The sequence below is a fragment of the Oncorhynchus mykiss genome, chromosome 15 (assembly GCF_013265735.2).
Source record: "Oncorhynchus mykiss isolate Arlee chromosome 15, USDA_OmykA_1.1, whole genome shotgun sequence".
Classification (NCBI taxonomy): domain Eukaryota; kingdom Metazoa; phylum Chordata; class Actinopteri; order Salmoniformes; family Salmonidae; genus Oncorhynchus; species Oncorhynchus mykiss.
Genome location: NC_048579.1, coordinates 42,737,432 through 42,760,838, shown reverse-complemented (window position 1 = coordinate 42,760,838; position 23,407 = coordinate 42,737,432). Strand labels below are relative to the sequence as shown.

The window sequence follows — 23,407 nt, the reverse complement described above, 5'->3', positions numbered from 1 at the left end:
CCTAAGCAGCAAATCCCTCCTCAACCTAGCCTGGTACGAACCATCTTGATCTCACGAGCTTACATCAGGATGGTTTGTACGAGACTAGGCTTTAACCTACACATAGAACTGCATTTCCTGGCCATCTCGAGATAGCGAGTCAGGGGTCCTCAAGTTCAAGACTTTGTTCTCTCCATAGAAAAGCTACAAACGCTTAGCTTACCTCACTGTACTCACTACTTCCCTTGTTTGTTGTGATTGAATGGCAAAGACACCCCCAAGAAACACCCAAATCAAACCACACCCCCAAGGTAACTATTTTTTAGCATTTCTTAACCAAGCTTCAAAACAAGGCCAAATCAGGAAGTTCAGTCGCTCTTTGACAGTTAAAGATTTCCACTAGCTTTCATGGTCACAAAGTAAAAATTGGCAAAAAAAATAGCTTTTGGTCTTAATTTAATATAAGGTTAGCAGTGTGGGGCCTCCCGAGTGATGCAACAGTCTAAGGCACTGCATCTCAGTGCTAGAGGCGTCACTACAGACCCGGGTTCAATCCTGGGCTGAATCACAACTGGCCGTGATAGGGAGTCCCATAGGGCGGCGCACAATTGGCCCAGGGTTATGAGGGTTTGGCCGGGGAGCTTTACTTGGCTCATTTCGTTCTAGCGACTCCTTGTGGCGGGCCAGGCGCCTGCAGGCTGACCTCTGTTGTCAGTTGAATAATGTTTCCTGACATGTTGTTGTGGCTGGCTTCCGGGTTAAGTGGGCAGGTGTTAAGAAGCATGGTTTGGCAGGTCATGTTTAGGGGGACTCATGGCTTGACCTTCAATTCCCAAGCATGTTGGGGAGTTGCAGCGATGAGATAAAAATAAAAAATAAAAAGGGGTTAGCAGTGTGGTTAAGATTAAAAGAAAATATGTAGAAATGGGCAGGCATAATTAGACATAATTATGACTTTGTGGCTCTGTGACAACCACAGTTAAGGGCATGTTCCTTTGCTCAGTCGGTGGATTGTGCAGTCGCACATGACATATTTAGAGATTCCTATTTCATACACAAGTCTGACAACCAAAGTAGCCATGACTGCACATATGTAATAGAAGTCAACGTACAATGCCTTCAGAAAGTATTCATACCCCTTGAGTTATTCCAGATTTTGTTGTGTTCCAGCGTAAATTCAAAATTGATTCAATTGATTTTTTTCTCACCTATCTACACACAATAGCCCATAACGACAAAGTGAAAACATGTATAGAATGAAATTCAGAAATACCTAATTTACTTCAGTATTCACACCGCTGAGTCAAAACTTTGCACCTTTGGCAGCGATTACAGCTGTGAGTCTTTCTCGGTACGTTTCTTTAAAAAATTCTTCAAGCTCTGAAGTTGGTTGTTGATCATTGCTAAACAGTCATTTTAAAGTCTTGCCATAGATCTTCAAGGCAATTTAAATCAAAATTGGAACTAGGCCACTAAGGAACAGTCAACATCGTCTTGGTAATCAACTCCAGTTTATATTTGGCTTGTGTTTTAGGTTATTGTCCTGCTGAAAGGTGAATTTGTCTCCCAGTGTCTGTTGAAAAGTAGACTGAACCAGGTTTTCCTCTAGGATTTTGTCTGTGCTTAGTTCTATACATTCTAGTCTTTGCATACCCATAACATGATGCAGCCACCACCATGCTTGAAAATATAAAGAGTGGTACTCAGTGGTGTTGTGTTGGATTTGCCCCAAACATAACGCTTTGTATTCAAGACAAAAAGTTTATTTATTTGCCACATTTTTTGCAGTTTTACTTTACTGCCTTATTGCAAACAATATTTGTATTCTGTACAAGCTTCCTTCTTTTCACTCTGTCATTTAGGTCAGTGTTGTTGAGTAATTACAATGTTGTTGATCCATCCTCCATTTTCTCCTGTCAAAGCCATTCAACTCAAGCTGTTTTAAAGTCACCATTGGCATGGTGAAATCCCTGAGTGGTTTCCTTCCTCTCCGTCAACTGAGTTAGAAAGGACGCCTGTATCTCTGTAGTGACTGGGTGTATTGATACGCCATCCAAAGTGTAATTAATAACATCACCATGCTCAAAGGAATATTCATTTTGTTCACCCGTTGTACTTTTGCAGATGTCAGTTGACAAATCAAAATCTGATTTCATATAATAATATATGAATATATGATTTCATATAATAATATATAAAAACATAAGCCTTTCATTCTAGCCTTCTTGTCAGTATACAGCACATACCCACTCATTCTCAGAATATAAAAATATATGTAAGACAAATTAAACAATACTTACAGCATTCATTAGAATTCCCATAATGAAATTGTTGTGAAATTGTTGTGAAAGGAATTATTGGTTCCTTCCACAGTGGCTCTGGAAACGGTATTACAGATAACTGAGAAACATACAGGAAGTAATGAACTACAGAGTCACACTGTAGTCACACCTTTCACATCATATGTAAATCATACACTGTAGTAGTCTACTTTGCCTCCAAAATGTTTGGAAAATCATGATATGATCTTGAAAGCCTACTTCTGATTTTTTACTTCCGTCATGTTGCTAGCTATCCCAATGATGACTACTATGATTAGTAGATAGTGATAGAGATAGATATGATAGAGACTTGTGTGCACCGAGCAAACATAACAGACCGAAGACCTGAAAGACGGGACTAGATTGATAATAGAGATTCATGATTTGTGATCAGGGTCGTGCACAGACCTTTGATGGAGCAGGTTTTAAATTCAAAGTGTTCTACTTCTCCTTTTGCCAAATTCACCATTATTAATTGTTTTGCATAGGCCTTCATTTTCAGCAAAAACACATCACACATTGTAGGCTAATGCACAACTCGTCGGTCCTCACAAATGGGCTATTGCAGCAGACGACCACACCGGGTTCCATTCCTACCAGCAAGAAGAAGTGGCTCCAGTGGGCACGCAATCACCAACACCGGACAATCGAGGAGTTGAAAAACACTGCCTGGTCCGACCAATCCGGAGTCCAAGACTTGGCGTAAGCAGCATGAGTCCATGGACCCATCCTGCCTGATGTCAACGGTACAGGCAGGTGGTGGTGTACCACTGTCCAAGCTACAGCAACTGCATGATGCCATCGCGTCAGCATGAACAACATCCCTGTGGAAAGTTTCTGACCTGTAGTATTCATTCCCCGAAGAATTCATACGATTCTGTGTTATATAGACTTATTAAGGAAAGGTCAAGGACGGGGGGAGGGTGCGTGACTTTAAAAATGGCAACATGACGCTCTCCGCTCTCCTGGTGTCTCAAGAGGGGGATAGGGCTGGGGAAAAAAGAACAAAGTAATTCCACCAATCGAAAGGAGGGGAAAAGGGCAGGCACTTCAGAACCCCTAGGGTCTCTATCTGTGCCTATTTACGGTCATACCTACAGAGGAGATGATTCGACACAAGACCTTTACCTGACCATGTGACCTGACTCCTGAACATAGCCTATAATTAAAGCCCAAAGCATCTCCTTGTCGCGGTCAAATGGTCAGGAAAACTCCTGGCCCTATAGTGATGATTTATGATAGAGAATTCTCTCTCTCTCTCAGAATCCAAGTCTTCATCTTGCTGAGTGGTCAGAGAGCAAACACAAACAGGTAGAATGTGAAGATGGTATCTGTACCGCTCTCCATAGCTGTCCCTTTAAATGTTCTCTTTCATTCAGTTTGTTTGTTGTGATGGTGTTGAAAAAGGGTCTCTCAATGTCTTCCTCCCTTCATCCATCCCGTCATCTGTGGGTGGTTAGTGGGCTGCAGTATAGGACTGGATGCCTCAGTCTTCAGCAGTCTGGGACTATTTATTAATTAGTTATTCGGAACCCTGTTAGCTGCTTCTCTTCCTAGGATCCACTATGTACGGACTATATTGTCTCCACCCCCAGACCTGGCAGTGTGACATAGAAGCCTCATTGGGAACAACAGTCTTGTTTCATAAGGTAACGCATTCCCTCAGGTTCATTGTGCGGGAAAATGTCACAATTATTAGTTTGTGGGGTAAATGTTTGTAATGGACTTAAGTCTTTCTGTCATCTCTCTCCCCGGGCGCAGGTGTACATAGTGGCTACGGCAGTGGTTGGCCAGGCCTCTCTCAGACTACTATTCCTTGGACGATGATGATGAGTACGGGCGTGAGGTCCATCATCTTCTTCAGCATCTCCATGATGTCGTCGTGACCCTTCGCCCCCTCAATGAACTCCTCTAGGGTCAGCTCACCTGAGGGGGGAGGAGGGGACAAGTCAGGGGTCAACTCACAATAACCTCCAGGAGGACAGACAGGTGGTGACTCTTACCCTCTCCGTTGATGTCGATCTTCTCGAATATGAGCGACACAATCTCCTCTGGGGTGACATCCTGGTTCCGCGTGATGTCCTGGATTGCCTGAGAGAGAGAGAGAGAGAGAGAGAGAGAGAGAGAGAGAGAACCATTGGGTAGGAGAGAGAGAGTGTGAAACATCTCTTAATTGCTTGAATGCAATTCTTGAAACAATGTTGTCGATTTTCAAAACAGTTGATACAAGACACAGAAATCCCTAAAAACTGCAAATGCATGAATCAAAATAACATATTGCCTAAAAAACTATTATTACAACCACAAATATCTATTGGAAAAGGCTAGCAAAACAAAGTGTTAGTTTGTCTTTAAAAACATGCCACCATCATCATAGATTTATTTTTCAATCTATTCAATCCGCATCATGGAAATTCAGCACTACAGCAGGAGACTGCATTCACGACAAGCGCTGCTTCTTAGGGGTGTGCCGAGTACTTGAACAAAACAAGTATTGCAACGGATATGCAGCATTTTTGGAATACGATTATGACAAGTATTTTTTGTATTATCCGTGATCGCAAAAAAGCTAAATTCAGCTGCCAGCACACATCTCTCTTTCACTCAAACAGTGTGAAGCGCTGTGTGCTCTAAACAACTATTGGCTAGTTCTTCTGCCTGTAAAGAAACGGGCGGGGTATCGGTTGAGCCTGCTGCAACGGGATTGGATTAGAACAAGCCGCTCTTATTTTCCACCATAATTTGCAAATTCATTCATTAAAAATCCTATAATGTGATTTTCTGGATTCTTTTATCATTTTGTCTGTCATAGTTGAAGTGTACTATGATGAAAATTACAGGCCTCTCTCATCTTTTTAAGTGAGAGAACTTGCACAATTGGTGGCTGACTAAATACTTTTTTGCCCCATTGTACATAACAAAAAATATAAATGCAACATGCAACAATTTCAAAGGTTTTACTGAGTTACACTTCATAGAAGGAAATCAGGGTCCTAATCTATGGATTTGACATGACTCGGCACTGGTGCAGTCATGGGTGGGCCTGGGAGGGAATAGCCCCCCCACCTCTCAGACGATCCCGCAGGTGAAGAAGCCGGATGTGGAGGTCCTGGTTACACGTGGCCTGCGGTTGTGAGGCCAGTTGGATGTACTATCAAATTCTCTAAAACAACAATGGAGGTGGCTTATGGTAGCGACATAAACATTATATTCCCTAGCAGCAGCTCTGTTGGACATTCCTGCAGTCCGGATGCCAATTGCACACTCCCTCAAAACTTGGGACATCTGTTGCATTGTGTTGTGTGACAAAACTGCACATTTTAGAGTGGCCTTCCAGTGGGTCAGAAGTTTCCATACACTAAGTTGACTGTGCCTCTAAACAGCTTGGGAAATTCCAGAAAATTATGTCATGTCTTTAGAAGCTTCTGATAGGCAATTTCCAAATGCCTGAATGTACCACATTCATCTGTACAAACAATAGTGCGCAAGTATAAACACCATGGGACCACGCAGCCGTCATACCGCTCAGGAAGGAAATGCCTTCTGTCTCCTAGAGATGAATGTACTTTGGTGCGAAAAGTGCAAATCAATCCCAGAACAACAGCAAAGGACCCTGTGAAGATGCTGGCGGAAACAGGTACAAAATTATCTATATCCACAGTCCTTTATCGACATAACCTGAAAGGCCGCTCAGCAAGGAAGAAGCCAATGCTCGAAAACCGTCATTAAAAAGCCCGACTACGGTTTGCAACTGCACACGGGGACAAAGATTGTATTTTTTGGAGAAATGTCCTCTGGTCTGATGAAACAAAAATAGAACTGTTTGGCCATAACGACCATCATAATGTTTGGAGGAAAAAGGGGGAGAACACCATCCCAACCGTGAAGCACGAGGGTGGCAGCATCATGGGACTGGTGCACTTCACAAAATAGATGGCATCATGAGGTAGGAAAATGATGTGGATATATTGAAGCAACATCTCAAGACATCAGTCAGGAAGTTAAAGCTTGGTTGCAAATGGGTCTTCCAAATGGACAATGACCCCAAATATAGTTGCAAAGGACAACAAAGGGAAGGTATTGGAGTGGCCATCACAAAGCCCTGACCTCAATCTTCTAGAAAATTTGTGGGCAGAACTGAAAAAGCGTGTGCGAGGAGGAGGCCTACAAACCTGACTCAGCTACACCAGCTCTGTCAGGAGAAATGGACCAAAATTCACCCAACTTATTGTGAGAAGCTTGTGGAAGGCTACACGAAATGTTTGACCCAACTTAAACCATTTAAAGGGAATGCTACCAAATACGTAAGTAAACTTCTGACTCACTGGGAATGTGATGAAAGAAATAAAATCTGAAATAAATCAATCTCTCTACTATTATTCTGACCTTTCACATTCTTAAAATAAATTGGTGATCCTAACTGACCTAAGACAGGGAATTTTTACTAGGATTAAATGTCAGGAATTGTGAAAAACTGTGTTTAAATGTATTTGGCTAATGTGTATGTAAACTTCCGACTTCAAATGTGTAACATGAGCTGCTCAGTATGTGTAGGTAATCCTTTCTAACATGGCTTTTTTTTAAGATATTACGAAAAACTGCAAAAGTGTTGTTAAGGCTCTCCACTTTTCACATAAGGCTGTTGTATAAAACACCTGTCTCCAGATTACATCTTCAAACTAAGGGCATCCATGGCATCTGTGACAGCGAGGGAGAAGCGTTCATCCATGTATTCAGGTAAGAGATTCTAGCTGGCTATATTTTCAGATATTACATGTTCCTCATTATGTCAGAAATTAAATTTCATTGCACTTTAAAGAATACTGTTAGCTAGCTAGCTAATGTTAGCTGGCTGGCTTGCTAGCTAACATTACGTGTATGATCTGTGTAGTGTATGATCTGTGTGTTGTTTAGTACACTACCATATTCACTCTGTTTAGCACATGGCGTCACATGTGAATCCTTAAAGAGATGGGTGGGGCTAAGGCCTAAGAGAGTGTGAATGATGCTGAATGGGTGTAGACAAAGGAGAACTCTCCAGTAGGTGTACCAAAATATTTAAGTGCCATTTTCTCAAAAAAGGGTCATCAACTTTCAAAGCAGAATTACCTTCCCATTGTTTGTTAACTATGGTATGATATACCATTTTCTAGCTCTGAGTCTACTTCTATCCAACGTAAAAAACACAATTTAAAATGTTGCTACATAAGACCGAATCAAGCCAGTCAGTCACATTTTTTGTCTCATATTGACTCCATACATTATGTAAGGTGTTGATAAACTACCTAAACAGCTACAATGAAAATAGTGTTGTATGAATCCTCAAGCATGTTAGTGTGCATGTATTCACAAAACACACGGTAGAAATTAAAACAATAAATCCCTTATGTTCCTCTTTCCCACCCTCTCCTTTCCCCATTGATTCTCAACAAGATCTCACAGTTTCACATCAAAATTAGACATTCATCCATGTTTCTCAAACTTCAAATTTCAAAGTTGTTTTCCGAACATCAAATTTCGAAGTGTTTAAGTTTAGGCGTTAACTCTGAATTTTTAAGGTTAGGGTTAAGTTCAGGCATTAACTCTGATTTTTAAAGGTTAGGGTTAAGTTTAGGCATCAACTCCAAAATCTTAAGGTTAGGTATTAACTCTGAATGGTTAAGGTAAGGGTTAAGGTTTGGGATAGGTTTAAAACAAACATCTTAAAAACAACTTTCTATCGCTGGATTCAAACATGCGATCTTTTGCCCCAGTGGCAGATGCACATGCCCATCCACTATCCCTGTCCACAACGCCCTAGCAAAACTAAAACCTACTAGGTAAGTGCTCACTGTTGCCCCTAGTGTCCGATTTTCACATCATCTCCCCAATGTCCTCAGAAATGTCTAATACTGACTTGTGTCACGGGAGACCTGGCTGTTGATGTTTCCCACATGAATCTGTCCTGTAATGTTGCACAGGTGAAAGACAACCTTATTGGTGCTTCCGTAGTGGCCACTCCCTTAAATGTAGGTTATTGGTCAGTGACTATGTCTCTATGCAATACAAAGAGAAAATATATATATAGTCTTGGACAGACTTGGCCCAGCAACATTGCAGTTATTGACACACTCAAACCGGTGTGCCTGGCACCTACTACCATACCCTGTTCAATGGCACTTAATTATTTTTGCTTGACATTTCACCCTCTGAATGACACATACACAGTCCATGTCTCAAGGCTTAAAAATCCTTCTTTAACCTGTCTCCCCCTTCTTCTACACTGATTGAAATGGATTTAACAAGTGACATAAATAAGGGATCATAGCTTTCAATTGGATTCACCTTGTCAGTCTGTCATGGAAAGAGCAGGTGTTCTTCATGTTTTGTATACTCAGTGTACTTTGTATCCCTCGTTTACTCAAGTGGTTCCTTTATTTTGGCAGTTACTGGTATGCCTACTGTCGGGAAGGACGCCGTTTGGGCAGCATGCGGGACAAAACCAATGGCCCAGGGTCTATGATTTCTTAATCCCGCCCTGTTCACAGTCCCCGCCTTTCATGAGATGTTGTTTTGTACACAGTGTATTTGTCCATGCTATGTACAGTCAATTAGTATAATTCATGTTTATGAAGTAAATATAGTGATTATTATTATGCAGTCCTGTCTAGGGCTGGTTCTACCTTCTGAGATAGATGAGACACTTCTAAAGTATACATTAATCATTTGTCCTGGCCAGCGTGATAGGTCTACTTCTTGTTTGTTGTTTTAACCCAATGGAAAGGAATAGGTTATCCCTCTCAGGGTCAATAACAAGACAAAAACAACATAAAAAGCACTTGCCATCACTGTGTTTATTTAGAATCAAATGAATTTGATTATTAGGCATCATTATAGTATATTAAAGAGAGATATTTGTTCAACTCTCCATATAATAATTCTCCAATTAAATAAATGCAAACAGATGCAGGCCTATGGAGTAGCCTACAGCCTACTGGAGTAGCCTACAGCTCCATTGTGCTGCACACAAACAATAGAGCCAAAGCGACTACGTCCATTTAGTCACTTGATTTTTCAGAGTTTATCGGCTACATGTGCAGTTGGCATAGCTACATTTCCTGTATATTCCTCCTTGAGATTCAGTTAATGAATTAATTTTTATATAATTGTCCACCAAAGAGCTGGAACTAGTAACTGAATGGTGCATACAGTCGCTTGCGAAAGTATTCACCCCCTTGACATTTTTCCTATTTTGTTGCCTTACAACCCTGGAATCAAAATAGATTCATGGGGGATTTTTATCATTTGATTTACATAACATGCCTACCACTTTGAAGTTGCAAAATATTTTTTATTGTGAAACAAACAAGAAATAAAACTAAAAAACTGAAAACTTGAGCGTGCATAACTATTCACCCCCCCCCCCCCCCCCGGTCTGTGAGTTTTGGTGGGCGGCCCTCTCTTGACAGGTTTGTTGTGGTGCCATATTCTTTAAAAATTATAAATAATGGGTTTAATGGTGCTCCGTGGGATGTTCAAAGTTTCAGATATTTTTTATAACCCAACCCTGATGTGGACTTCTCCACAACTTTGTCCCTGACCTGTTTGGCGAGCTCCTTGGTCTTCATGGTGCTGCTTGCTTGGTGGTGCCCCTTGTTTAGTGGTGTTGCAGACTCTGGGGCCTATTATTTGCTCACTGTTGTGAAAATTACGGTAATAGGTTTGTGCTTCGTGTCCCGGGGTTCCCCACTCTGGAAGGAGAGGGAGGTATCCCCATTCCATGTAATCTTATTCATTATATTCTAAAAGGTCAAACTGGTCATCAACACTCCTACTCTGAGAAACTTTATGAATACGGTCCCAGATTCTCTCCCTCTCGAGAAGTGCGTCATCATCCCATCATTCGCCGTAACATATGTGAGGAAGAAAACTGATTATATATTCTATTAATCCAATGTACTTTTGTGTTAAAAAGAGTAATATTCAAGTACATATCAATCTACACATTTTGTAATGACTAGAAGCATTTTAAACTTTTTTTTGCATGCCCTAAAGGGATACTTAAGGAATTTGGCAATGAGGCCCTTTATCTATTTCCCCAGTTAGATTAACCATTTAAAAAATATATATATATGTGTTTTAGTATGAAGGAAGTTAGAGGTAGTTTCGTGAGCCAATGCTAAGTAGCATTAGCACAATGATATTAGCATGCTAGCAGATACCATAGACTACCAGTCATTATGCTAACGCTAGTTTGCAACTACCATCAAACTGCACTAAGTGACATAAAAATTGTATCCTCGAGTTCATCTGACCCAGAGAAGTAGAAAAAGAGCCTCATTGCTAAAATCACGAAGTATCCCTTTAATAAAATTATTTTATCCATAGAAGTGAGAAAAAATATGCTTGTGCACTGATAATCACACCAAAGCACACAAAAGAAGGCATTAATGATCCGAGTAATGAAAGACGGCACTTCTAAAAGCATATTTCCCACTATAACCTGGAGTTAGTGGCAGGCACATGATCAATATCCACTTTTGTGCAGTAACATGGATGAAGCCTGAGCTGGAATGTGAAGCTAACTGAAACTGGATAGCTTTAGAAAATCCTGAGCAGGTCTAACTAGCAACGTAGTATACTCCTCTGGCGTTGACATCTCCCTACACACATGGACACATATACGGTGTAGGGTCCAAAAGTATTGACACCCATGATAAAGATCAAAAAATGACTGTATAAAATAAATAATTCCAATACTGAGCTATATTGTATGCAAAAAATGAAATTATATCATTTTATACTAATACAGTTGCTCAGAGAAAAAGATAGTTTAACAAGTAATGTTTTGTTTCTCTAAAAGGTAGGGCTCAAAATTATTGACACCCTTTTTCAATACCTCACCTTGCGAGGATAGCGCCTTTTTCTAAAATGTTTTATGAGATTGGAGAACACATTGGGAGGGACCATTCCTCCATACAGAATCTTTCCAGATTCTTGACATCCTTCGTCTGTGCTTATGGACTACCCACTTCAATTGAAACCACAGGTTTTCAATGGACTTCAAGTCCGGAGACTGATATGACCATTGCAAAGTTTTGAGGTCAATTAAACATTTCTTTGTGACTTTTGATGTGTGCATGGAGTTATTGTCTTGCCCGAAGATCCACTTGTGGCCAAGTTTCAGCCTCCTGGCTGAGGCAACCATGTTTTTGGCTAAAATGTCCTGGGACTGTACCGTACCTGCCCTAAGCTCTCTCCTGCCCCTGAATTTGTCCTGCTAGGTGACCTAAACTGGGACATGCTTAAACCACCTGGCCAGGTCCTAAAGCAATGGACTCCATAAATCTTTCTCAGATTATTACCAATCTCACAAGGTATGACTCCAAACACCCAGAAAAGGCTACTCTCCTTGATGTCATCCTCACGAATATTCCTGATATGTATCAGTCTGGTGTTTTCTGTAATGACCTTAGTGATCACTGTTTTACAGCTTGTCTTCTTAATGTCCGCTCAGTTTAAACGACCTGTCCTGATTTGCTTGCTAAAAAACGTTTATGCACAAGCCTTCCTTCATTGCCCTGCATTGTAAATTGGTATAGAATCAGCTTGATACCGCTCTGTCGAAGATGCTTGGAACTTATTTTTTTATATTTTCAATGGTATTGTTAACAGAAAATTTGAATAAAAAACTGGTTCAGCCCCTGTTTCAACCGTGATCTCGCAAAGTTACTCTACCTCAATAATTCAATTTGGTAAAAGGCTCAGCACTTGCATACTCAGGCTGACTGGCTCTCGTTCAGGCAAATGAGAAATAAGTGCACTCAGTCTGTCCGGAAGGCCAAAGTTAGTTACATTAAGGAGCAGTTCTCCCTCTGTGGGTCTAACCCCAAGAAGTTCTGGAAAACAGTTAAAGACCTGGAGAATAAACCCTCCTCCTCACAGCTGCCCATGTCCCTTAATGTCGATGATGTGGTGTTTACTGACAAGGAGCACATGGCTGAGCTCTTTAATTTCCACTTCATTAAGTCAGCATTCCTTTTTGACTCACTGCAACCTTAAAGGTCCTAAATGATGTCCCCATTGCCCTTGACTTGAAGCAATGCTGTGCTGCTATTTTTATAGACTTTTATTGACCATTCCATTCTTGTGGGCCAGCTAAGGAGTATTGGTGTCTCTGAGGGGACTTTGGCCTGGTTTGCTAACTACCTCTCTCAAAGAGTGCAGTGTATAAAGTCAGAACATCTGCTGTATCAGCCACTACCTGTCACCAAGGGAGTACCTCAAGGCCCGATCCTAGGCCCCTGCGCTCTTCTCAATTTAAATCAACAACATTGCTTAGGCAGTAGGAAGCTCTCTCATCCATTTATATGCAGATGATACAGTGTCCTACACTCAGCTGCCCCCTCCCCGGATTTTGTGTTAAACGCTCTACAACAAAGCTTTCCTAGTGTCCAACAAGCTTTCTCTGCCCTTAACATTGTTCTGAACACCTCCAAAACAAAGGTCATGTGGTTTGGTAAGAAGAATGCCCCTCTCCCCACCAGTGTTATTACTACCTCTGAGGGTTTAGAACTTGAGGTAGTCACCTCATAAAAGTACTTAGGAGCATGGCTAGACGGTACACTGTCCTTCTCTCAGCACATATCAAATCTGCAGGCTAAGGTTAAATCTGCACCTGGTTTCCTCTATTGTAATCGCTCCTCTTTCACTCCAGCTGCCAAACTAACCCTGATTCAGATGACAATCCTACCCATGTTAGATTACGGAGACTTAATTCATAGATCGGCAGGTAAGGGTGCTCTTGTGCTGCTAGATGTTCTTTACCATTAGATGTTCTTTACCATTTACCATTACCTGCGAAAAACACTCAAACTGGACAGTTTTATCTCCATCTCTTCATTCAAAGACTCAATCATGGACGCTCTTACTGACCGTTGTGGCTGAAGTATTGTTGTTTCTACCTTTTTGCATTTGTGCTGTTGTCTGTGCCCAACAATGTTTGTACAATGTTTTGTACTGCTACCATGTTGTGCTGCTGCCAAGTTGTGCTGCTGCCATGCTATGTTGCCGTCTTAGGTCTCTCTTTATGTAGTATTGTGGTGTCTCTCTTGTTGTGATGTGTGTTTTGTCCTAGATTTTTATTTTTTATTCCCAGCTCCCGTCTCAGCAGGAGGCCTTTTGGTAGGACGTCATTGTAAATAAGAATGTGTTTTTAACTGATTTTCCTAGTTAAATAATGGTTAAAAAAATGTTTTTAATTATGACGCCAGGGCCCCAAGACCAGTGGAAGCAAAACAGCCCCATAACATCAGAGTTCCACCACCTTATTTTACAGTAGGTATGATATTTTATTCTGCATAAGCATGACACAAAACCCAGCACTGGAGTGCGTGGCCAAAGAGCTCTTTTTTCATGTCAGCCAACAAATGTAAATACCTGGAGTTTGCTAAACAGCATTGGCACTTGAATTGGAACTGGTGCTACGGTCAGATGACATACAAATATAACTCTTTGGCCATGCACACCAGTGGTGAGTTTTGCAAGTTGAGGAAGCTAAACTCCTAGGTATAACATTGGATGGTCAATTGTGACTGACTTTCTTGATTCAATCTTATGTAGCAAAATTTGAAATTGTGTTTTTTACATTGGATAAAAGCAGAGACACAGAGCTACAAAATGGTATATCATACACTGCGTTTGAGGAACAATATGAAAAAAATTCTGCTTTGAAAGTTGATCAACTTGTAACCCCACTTTTGAGAAAATGGCCTTTGAATGTATTGGTACCAACTGGAGAGCTCATCTTTGTCTACACTCACTCAGCATCGTTCACATCCTCTTAAGCTTTAGCCCGATCTTTAAGGGTTGATCCGAGCGTTCTGTACTAGCAACAGCAGTCAAGCACCGAAGCTAATTGGCTAACTTGCTAGCTACTTCCAGACACAAATTAGATAACAGCTCACTGAACATTACTCGCCCTAGCAGAGCTGGCTAGGCTGTTTTTATCTCATCCAGAGCGTTGGTGGCTACAACTGTGCTGTCAGATTGTCAGTTTGTAAATTCAGAGGGTTGCGCTCTCGGAGCATTCAGAGAGCACACTGGACGCACTGGCCGAAGAGTAGGGTTGATCCATGTGTTCTGACCTCACAATGGTAGTCAAGCACCCAAGCTAACATTTGCTTGCTTGCTAGTTACTTCCAGACACAAATGAGAGAACACCCCACTCTGACCATTTTACTCGCCCTAGCAGAGCTGGTTAGGCATTTTTCATGTTATCCAGAGCACTGGTGACTGTAACTGTGCTGCTGGCAACAATTGAATTACACTTTTTTGCCGCCGTTTACTGACACCGGCCATATAACGGGTGTTGAGCGTTCGTAAATTCATCAGTTATTCTGCGCTCTGGCACACTCAGACGAGAGTGCTCTGAAATCGTAGATGGCCCGACTGAATTTACGAACGCACCTGAAATGGTACTTGCATAGTGGAGTCTTTTGTTAAGACATGTAGCTAGGTAAACAATCAACCACAATCCCAACTCTTGACGTTACTACCCTCCATGAATCTGCAGGTAGCAAACCAACCAGGTTGAATGTTAGCTAGCTAACATTAGGCTATAACTAGCCAAGAAAATGGCTCTGACATATGAATAATACGATCATACACGTAACGTCAGCTATAGCTGGCTGGCTCGTTAGCTAACATCACACTTTCATTTGAAATGAATACGATTTTGTCAAAATTAGAAACGTAATTTCTGAAAATGTTGCTAGCTAGACTAACTCATATACATCATGGTTGGACGCTTCTCCCTGTCACGGATGCCATGGTTGCTTCCCTTAGTTTGAAGATGTAATCCGGAGACAGGTGTTTTCTCTATCTCCTTAGCTATCTTACTCTAATTCCACTGATTTCAAAGCTCGGTCCTCGTGAAAGTGGAGCGCAACACTTATGCAGTTCTACTAAGCAATATATTTTTTAAAAGACAGAAGCGTGCTATATGCCATACCAATCTGAACTCATCTCTCGGCATGTCCAGCCCACTCATTATCTCAGGCAATGATGGCTAGCGGGAAGGTTGCTGCCTTTTTCTGTGGCTAAACCAACTGGACTCATAATTTAACAATTGTATTTGTATTTACAGATGGCATACAAGTTTGTTATTAAGGCACATGAAAGTTCACATGTTCGAGAAAGCATTTCTGGCAACAAAAAAAAGGCATTTTGATGAATAAAAAAGATTACGTTCAAATGGCTCTCATGTGACCCGCAACATACGCCTAGTTTCCTGAAACGAGTCACAATTATCATGGTCAAGTCATATTGACAAAGTTGTTGTGAAGATGTGGAGGGGTATATCTATGAATTTGACACAGATCAACTGTACTAGTTGTTCAGGTGGTCCCATTTTGATTACTGTCTATTAATATGGTCAAGTGCAGCAAAGGAAGACTTAGCAAAGCTGCAGCTGGCTCAAAACAGAGCAGCACGCCTTGCCCTTAACAGCACATACCAAACTAACATCAACAACATGCATGACAGTCCTTCATGGTAGAGGGTTGATGAGAGATTAATTGCTTATCTTCTATTTATGAAAAATATGATTTGCATAATCAAATAACATTCAGCTCAAATACCCAGCAAGACATGCTACCAGAGGTCTCTTTACATTACCCAAGTCCAAAACTAATTCACGGCAACGCACAGTATTATACAGAGCCATGATCGCATGGAACTCCCTTCCATCTCCAATTACTCAAGCAAATAGCAAAAATTCTGGTGTATTTTGAACATTGAGACAGGGCTCCTGTAGTTAATAATATAATAATAATAACAACATTTATGTAATTATATATATTTTTTTGCATCTTGGGCTCAGCCCGACTCGCACAACTGACCAGTCACATTTATTTATTATACCGTTTTTTTTTACTTATCAGTTAACCAATCAAGCCAGTTACCCAATGGGCCCCCTAACTCCTTACCTCCCCCCATCTGACGATTAGCAGAGCGACAGCAGCAGGTTGCCTACACTAATTTAAAACGGGCTCCTGAGTCCTCCTATGGTTGGCAGTTGCAGTAAAAAACTATACAAAATATATACTACATAAATACTATACAGTATACTGTACATACAGTGCACTCTGAAAGTATTCAGACCCCTTGACCTTTTCCACATTTTGTTATATTACAGCCTTATTCTAAAATTGATTAAATAGTTTTTTCCCCCTCATCAATCTACACACAATACCTCATAATGACAAAGCAAAAACAGTTTTATCTTTTAAATTTGCTGAAATATCGAATTTACATAAATATTCAGACCCTTTACTCAGTACTTTGTTGAAGCACCTTTTGGCAGCGATTACAGCCTTCTTGAGTCTTCTTGAGTATGACGCTAAAAGCTTGGCACACCTGTATTTGGGGAGTTTCTCCCATTCTTCTCTGCAGATCCTCTCAAGCTCTGTCAGGTAAGGGGTGTCTGTTGGAAGGTGAACCTTCGCCTGAAGTCCTAAGCGCTCTGGAGCAGGTTTTCATCAAGGATCTCTCTGTACTTTTCTCCAGTCATCTTTCCCTCGATCCTGACTAGTCTCCCAGTCCCCGCCACTGAAAAACATACTCACAGCATGATGCTGCCACCACCATGCTTCACCGTAGGGATGGTTCCAGGTTTGCTCCAGACGTGATGCTTGGCATAAAGGCCTGATTGGTTGAGTGCCGCAGAGATGGTTGTCTTTCTGGAAGGTTCTCCCATCTCCACAGAGGAATTCTGGAGCTCTGTCAGAATGACCATTGGGTTTTTGGTCAACTCCCTGACCAAGGCCAACTCCCTTCTCCCCCAATTGCTCAGTTTGGTCTAGGAAGAGTCTAGGTGGTTAAAACTGCTTCCATTTAAGAATGATGGAGGCCACTGTGTTTTCGGGGACCTTCAATGCTGCAGAAATGTTTTGGGACCCTTTCCCAGATCTGTGCCTCGACACAATCCTGTCTCGAAGCTCTACAGACAATTCCTTTGACCTCATGGCTTGGTTTTTGCTCTAACATGCACTGTCAACTGTGGGACCTTATATAGACAGGTGTGTGCCTTTCCAAATCATGTCCAGTCAATTTAATTTACCACAGGTGGACTCCAATGAAGTTGTAGAAACATCAAGAATGATCAATAGAAACAGGATGCACCTGAGATTAATTTCAAGTCTTATAGCAAAGGGTCTGAATACTTATGTAAATAAAGTATCAGTTTCTTTTATGAATTTGCAAACATTTCTAAAAACCTGTTTTTGCTTTGCCATTATGGGGTATTGGTGTGTAGATTTATGTTTTTTTTAAATAAGCTGAATACGGAATACTTTCCGAGTGCACTGTATATACAGTGTACTGTATATTATATATTACACGCTGAACAAAAATATAAACGAAACATGCAACAATTTCAAGGATTTTACAGTTCATAAAAGGAAATCATAAATGCAGTATCTGATGTGACCTCCATCGCAACACATCTCTTTCGCATGGAGGCTGTTGATTGTGGCCTGTGGAATGTTGTCACACTCCCCTTCTATGGCTGTGCGAAGTTGCTGGATATTGGTGGGAACTGGAACACGCTGTCATTAACGTCAATCCAGAGCATTCCAAATGTGCTCATTGGGTGACATGTCTAATGAGCATGCAGGCCATGGAAGAACTGGGACATGGAATTGTGTACAGATCCTTGCGGCATGGGGCCATGCATTATCATGCTGAAACATGACGTGATGGTGGCGGATGAATGGCACGACAATGGGCCTTAGCATCTCGTCACGGTACCTCTGTGAATTCAAATTGCCATCGATAAAATTAAATTGTGTTCGTTGTCTGTAGCTCATGCCTGCCCATACCATAACCCCACCGCCACCATGGAGCACTCACAACGTTGACATCAGCAAACCGCTCACCCACACAAAGCCATACACGCTTTCTGCCATCTGCCCGGTACAGTTGAAACCGGGATTCATCTGTGAAGAGCACACTTCTCCAGTGTGCCAGTGGCCAGCGAAAGTGAGCATTTTCCCACTGAAGTCAGTTGCGACGCCGAACTGCAATCAGGTCAAGCCCCTAGTAAGGTCGACGGGCACACAGATGAGCTTCCCTGAGATGTTTTCTGGTTCTTTGGTTGCACAAAACCACAGTTTCCTCAGCTGTATGGGTGGCTGGTCTCAGAGGATCCCGCAGGTGAAGTAGCTGGATGTGTATATCTTGGACTTGCGTGGTTACACGTGGTCTGCGGTTTTGAGGTCGGTTGTACATACTACCAAATTCTCTAAAACAACAATGGAGGTGGCTTATGGTAGAGAAATTAACATTAAATTATCTGGCAACAGCTCTGGTGAACATTCCTGCAGTCAGCATGCCAATTGCACGCTCCCTCAAAATTTGAGACATCTGTGGCATTGTGTTGTGTGACAGAACTGCACATTTTAAAGTGGCCTTTTATTGCCCCCAGCACAAGGTGCACCTGTGTAATGATCATGCTTTTTAATTAGCTTCTTGATATGCCACACCTGTCAGGTGGATCGATTATCTTGGCAAAGGAGAAATTTGTGCACAACATTTGAGAGAAATAAGCTTTTTGTGCGTATGGAACATTTCAGGGATCTTTTATTTCAGCTCATGAAACATGGGACCAGCATTTTGTGTTCATATTTTTGTTCAGTATAGAATCTATGGTCTGAGGGGCTTTGTACCTTTTCCCTTTCTATCACTTCTAACTCTATGGTCACACCACCAATGAGGTCATTCCACCAATGAGGTCACAGCATGGGAGTTCCTTCCTGTCTCTCTCTGTGTGAGGGAGGGATTAGTTGAGCTCATCTCCAAAGATTAAATAAGTGGCCTTGTTTCGTCCAATTTCAAATTCAATCCAACCTACTTCTTTAAATGAATCTCCCTAGATGCCTTCTATTTTGACCGTTTCAAATTAACATTTGAGGATTAGATTGGATGCCATTCAACTTTTTCCAGGAAGTTGTTAAATTAACCATTACTTTTATGTCATGGGAAGTCACCAACCTGGTGTTTTTTAACGTTTTTAAGACATATTGTTGATTAATGTTCTGAAGCCCTGATAAGCAGTGTTGTTGCACACTATTTGCTGTGCATATGGTTAGCAAAATAGAATAGATTTAACCTTGCATGGTGATGTCACCCTGTCTTGAAGTCAACTAAGGCTAAGCTAAGCCTCTTGCAGCATGTTCTAGTCATGCATACAGTAGGTTTCCTAGTGCTGATGGGAGCATGGTAAAGAATCCTGGCAGGCCTCGTACATCCAACAAATACCTGTCCATTACCTAAATGATTTACTCAATTAGCATAAGACTTGACTGCTTTAGATGTGTAGCTTACATTACCGTGAATATTGTCTCCAACTCATCCTTGTCGATTTTCCCGTTGCCGTCCTGGTCAAACAATTTGAAGTACCACTTGAGTTTCTGGTTGATTTCTCCCTTCAGCATCAGGCTGATGGCTGCGATGTACTCTACAAAATCTATGTACCCGTCCTAAAACAGAGATAGAGAAAGGGTGAAGAAAGGTACAAACAGCAATACTTTTGCATGCCATTGCAGCCAGTTTGTCAAAACAATGTCTCCTCAGTGCACAGAATAATATATTTGATTTAATATATCCCACCTGCTGTAATTACATATATTTGATACATAGAGCCATACTGTATATCTAAATATATCTCTGGACACATGGTCTTAGGGACACTGGATGCACCATAAAGTTTAACCTAGTTTACCTACTGTAGGTGGGTGTGGTGTCATGTCCTGGGTTTACCCGTGTCATGTCCTGGGTTTACCCGTGTCCTGTCTGTCTTGGTCAGTACATCCGCCCACAACCCACCCCTGACGACAGCACCACCACTAAAGCTCTCTCCATCTGTACGAAGCTTTCCATTGAGCCCTTGCCAACTAAATGACTTAGCTAATGACACACTTCAAGAACGGCACACTTAGATCACTCACCCGGTGGGAACAACCCCTGAAGGAGGAATCCCACATAGTTTATCATACCAACATGTCCAGTCTGGTCTGGACATTGTAAACTGAAACCGAAAAGAAAAAAAAAAATTCTCTGCAGTGTGTACTTTACTACTCTTCCATTGTTAGCGTACTGTAGGTCAATTAACCGTAGTCGGGTATGATCCCCAGATTACCTACAGTACATACGTAGTTAAGGTAATTAGCAGGTTTATCTATTAAGTGTCTTTCTGTGATAACGTTAGAGCTATGTCACTCCCTCAACACGCAAATTTAAAGATCACAATCGCTGCTCCTACGTCTACTCAACAGTTTTCATGTCACAAATTCTATTCCATTTGCCTGGGTGCCAGGCTGTTTTTGCTCTCTTGCCAACTCCTTATGGAATTGCAATGTGGTCTCAAGGCAATTCATATTATTCTGTATGTAAATCTGTAACACTCCTTTTAGAATGATATGTTACATTAGGAAAGTAATAGCTGTAGAACAATACCATATGAATTAAAGTAGGCGGTCATTGTAAAATAAGAATTTGTTCCTGACTTGCCTAGATAAATAAAGTTGAACACTGAACTCTTCATTGAGACAATCCAAGAGCTAGGCAATGACACATTTTCATTTGTGCCAAAATCAAAATGAAAAAAAGTTATCTTGCAAATTCAAGAGGCTATGGTGTGAAATAGGCTTTAGGAAATGCAGTCTTTATTTTACTACTTATGGTTAATGCCATCTTTGGTGTGCACCACCTTTTTTCCCACTCATATCGATATTTTTTATTATTCGTCATACAGAAGTGCTACATTGCATGAAGTTTAAAATACATTCTGTCATTGTGTAATATATTTTAACATTACCATTTTTTAACACACAGAAATAAAATGTATAAAATAATTCATCAGATGTCTTTTTCAAATGAAGGTGATGATGATGCAATCTTTGCTAGAGGGAGCTTGATTTAGTTGGGCCTCAACTGGCGGATCAGCAATTTCAATCAGGCTAAGTGGGTTAGCCTACCCTGGATGAAGCAATTTAGTTCTGAAGGATTCGTTGCAATAGAAATGTCCCTGGCTAAAATATGAGCCACTCTCCCCAACCAACCTCTCTATTTGCCTATCTGCCTAAAGTAACTAGACCATTGGTAGGTATCATACGTCTTGGAGGTGCTCAGAAATACATGAAGTATATTTTGTATTGCTCTGAGGCCAGCCTGGGAATTGTCATGCCAATCATTTTGTTTAGCTTGACAATGACAATGGAGTAGGCAAAAGCACAAACAGATTTGCAGTGGTGTGAAGTACTTAAGAAAAAAATATTTTAAAGTACTACTTAAGTTGTTTTTGGGGGGGGGGTATCTGTACTTTACTATTTATATTTTAGACAACTTTTACTTCACTACATTCCCAAAGAAAATAATGTGCTCCATACATTTTCCCTAATACTCAAAAGTACTTGTTACACTTTGAATGCTTAGCAAGACAGAAAAAAATGTCAAATTCAAGAGAATATCCCTGGTCATCCCAACTGCCTCTGATCTGGTGGACTAAAATCCATGCTTCTTTTGTCAATAATGTCTGAGTTGGAGTGTTCCCCTGGCTATCCATGAATAAAAAATGTAATCGTGCCATCTGGTTTGCTTAATATAAGGAATTTGAAATGATTTATACGCAATGATCGGGTCGTGGGCACTAAATCCAACCCAAGGAAAACTGTTACGGTACCCTTCATTCTGTGACATGTTTTTCTTAATATTCTCACAAATCTCAGTTTTGGATGAGACTGACTTTATGACAAACATTATCCTATTTACACGTTGTACTACATTTTGACTCGAGAATAAATGTTTCTGTCAAATATTAATGCCACATAAGCTATTTTCTACCAAATAAGTTGTTTATTGTCTTCAAGTTGCATTAACTCAGCTCATTCCTCACACATTCTCCTACAGAAATTACACCACACACAAGTCTACTTAGAACACTATAAACACACACAGGCTCCGCTGAGGTATATTGGCCCTACACAGTGGCTCTGTAAGCACATTGGCGTGTGTGAGCCAATGGAAGCTCCTGTTCTCTCAGCTGATGGTTCAGCTCTTAGCCCTATATCAAAGCATGTTAGCATATTAGTGTTATAAGTGGCTCTGCCATCTTCCACCTCTCACATGCTATAGTCTACAATTGAAAATGTCATGCACTCCAATGCATTAAAAAAAATGCACTCCAATGCATTAAAACTGCGGATGACAGCAATTGCATCTCTGCATCCAACTCGATAGTGCAGTCTGCAGAAAGAAACTATGGCACACTTACTGTAAGGTCCTGCAAGCCTGAGTGCTAGTCAATTTATGCCCACTGCTTTTCATTAATTGTTATGCTAAACACACCATGCATAAACAGATCTGGGACCAGGGACCTGCAGCTCCAGTGAAAGCTAAGCAGACTGAGTGAGAGACAAAAGAGACAAAATAATAGAGAGAACTTAGAATGTGGCACCTGCAGTAACTCCAAACTCAAGACTGACCCAATTCCCCCTGCTCTTCTCCCAACATGCAGTATAGAATGTCAAAATAAAAGTCACAATGTCACAATAGCGGTCCCACATTAACATACACTTGAAATGCATTACTTATATTGGCTTTATACCATCCTAATGCACTGTCACTCCCAGTCCCTCTATAAACGTGTGTGTCTTCAGCATCATCATGATCATCTCACCCCGTCCATGTCGAAGGTGAAGAAGACTTGGTCCACGTAGCTGGTAGCGTTCTCGTTCATCCCCCGCAGACCCAGCATGCCCTTGAGTTCGAACAGCGTGATGAGTCCTGACGGAGACTCCTTCATAAACTTGTTGTACCAGTGGTGCATATCCTCTGCCAGGATATCATCCAGGTTAGAGCCGTGGTTCCCCATATCTGAGAGGTGGCGCCGGGCTGAGAAGAGGGATGGTCGATGGAGCCTTCTGAGGGATGAGTACTAGTTACCGGAAAGCTGGGCTGAGATCAATGACCTGTAGAGGTAGAGTAGAGCCCTTTTTCTCTGGCTGACTATGCTGTCACCCTTTTGGGTGAGATGGGGTAGTTCTGCTGGATTAGGTTGGGTTCTGGAG

The 23,407-nt window shown here is 41.3% G+C and overlaps 1 protein-coding gene across 1 annotated transcript; it reads right to left on the bottom strand.

Annotated features, from left to right (window-relative positions):
• Positions 1–1,786: 1,786 nt before the first annotated feature.
• On the bottom strand, positions 1,787–23,211 carry guca1d (guanylate cyclase activator 1d). Its single transcript, XM_021563256.2, has 4 exons — positions 23,017–23,211; positions 19,670–19,819; positions 4,304–4,391; positions 1,787–4,226 (listed from the first exon to the last, which is right to left on the bottom strand). Exons 1-4 carry the CDS (start codon positions 23,209–23,211, stop codon positions 4,102–4,104), a joined length of 558 nt encoding a protein of 185 aa, XP_021418931.1. The 3' UTR covers positions 1,787–4,101.
• Between the last annotated feature and the right edge of the window lie 196 nt (positions 23,212–23,407).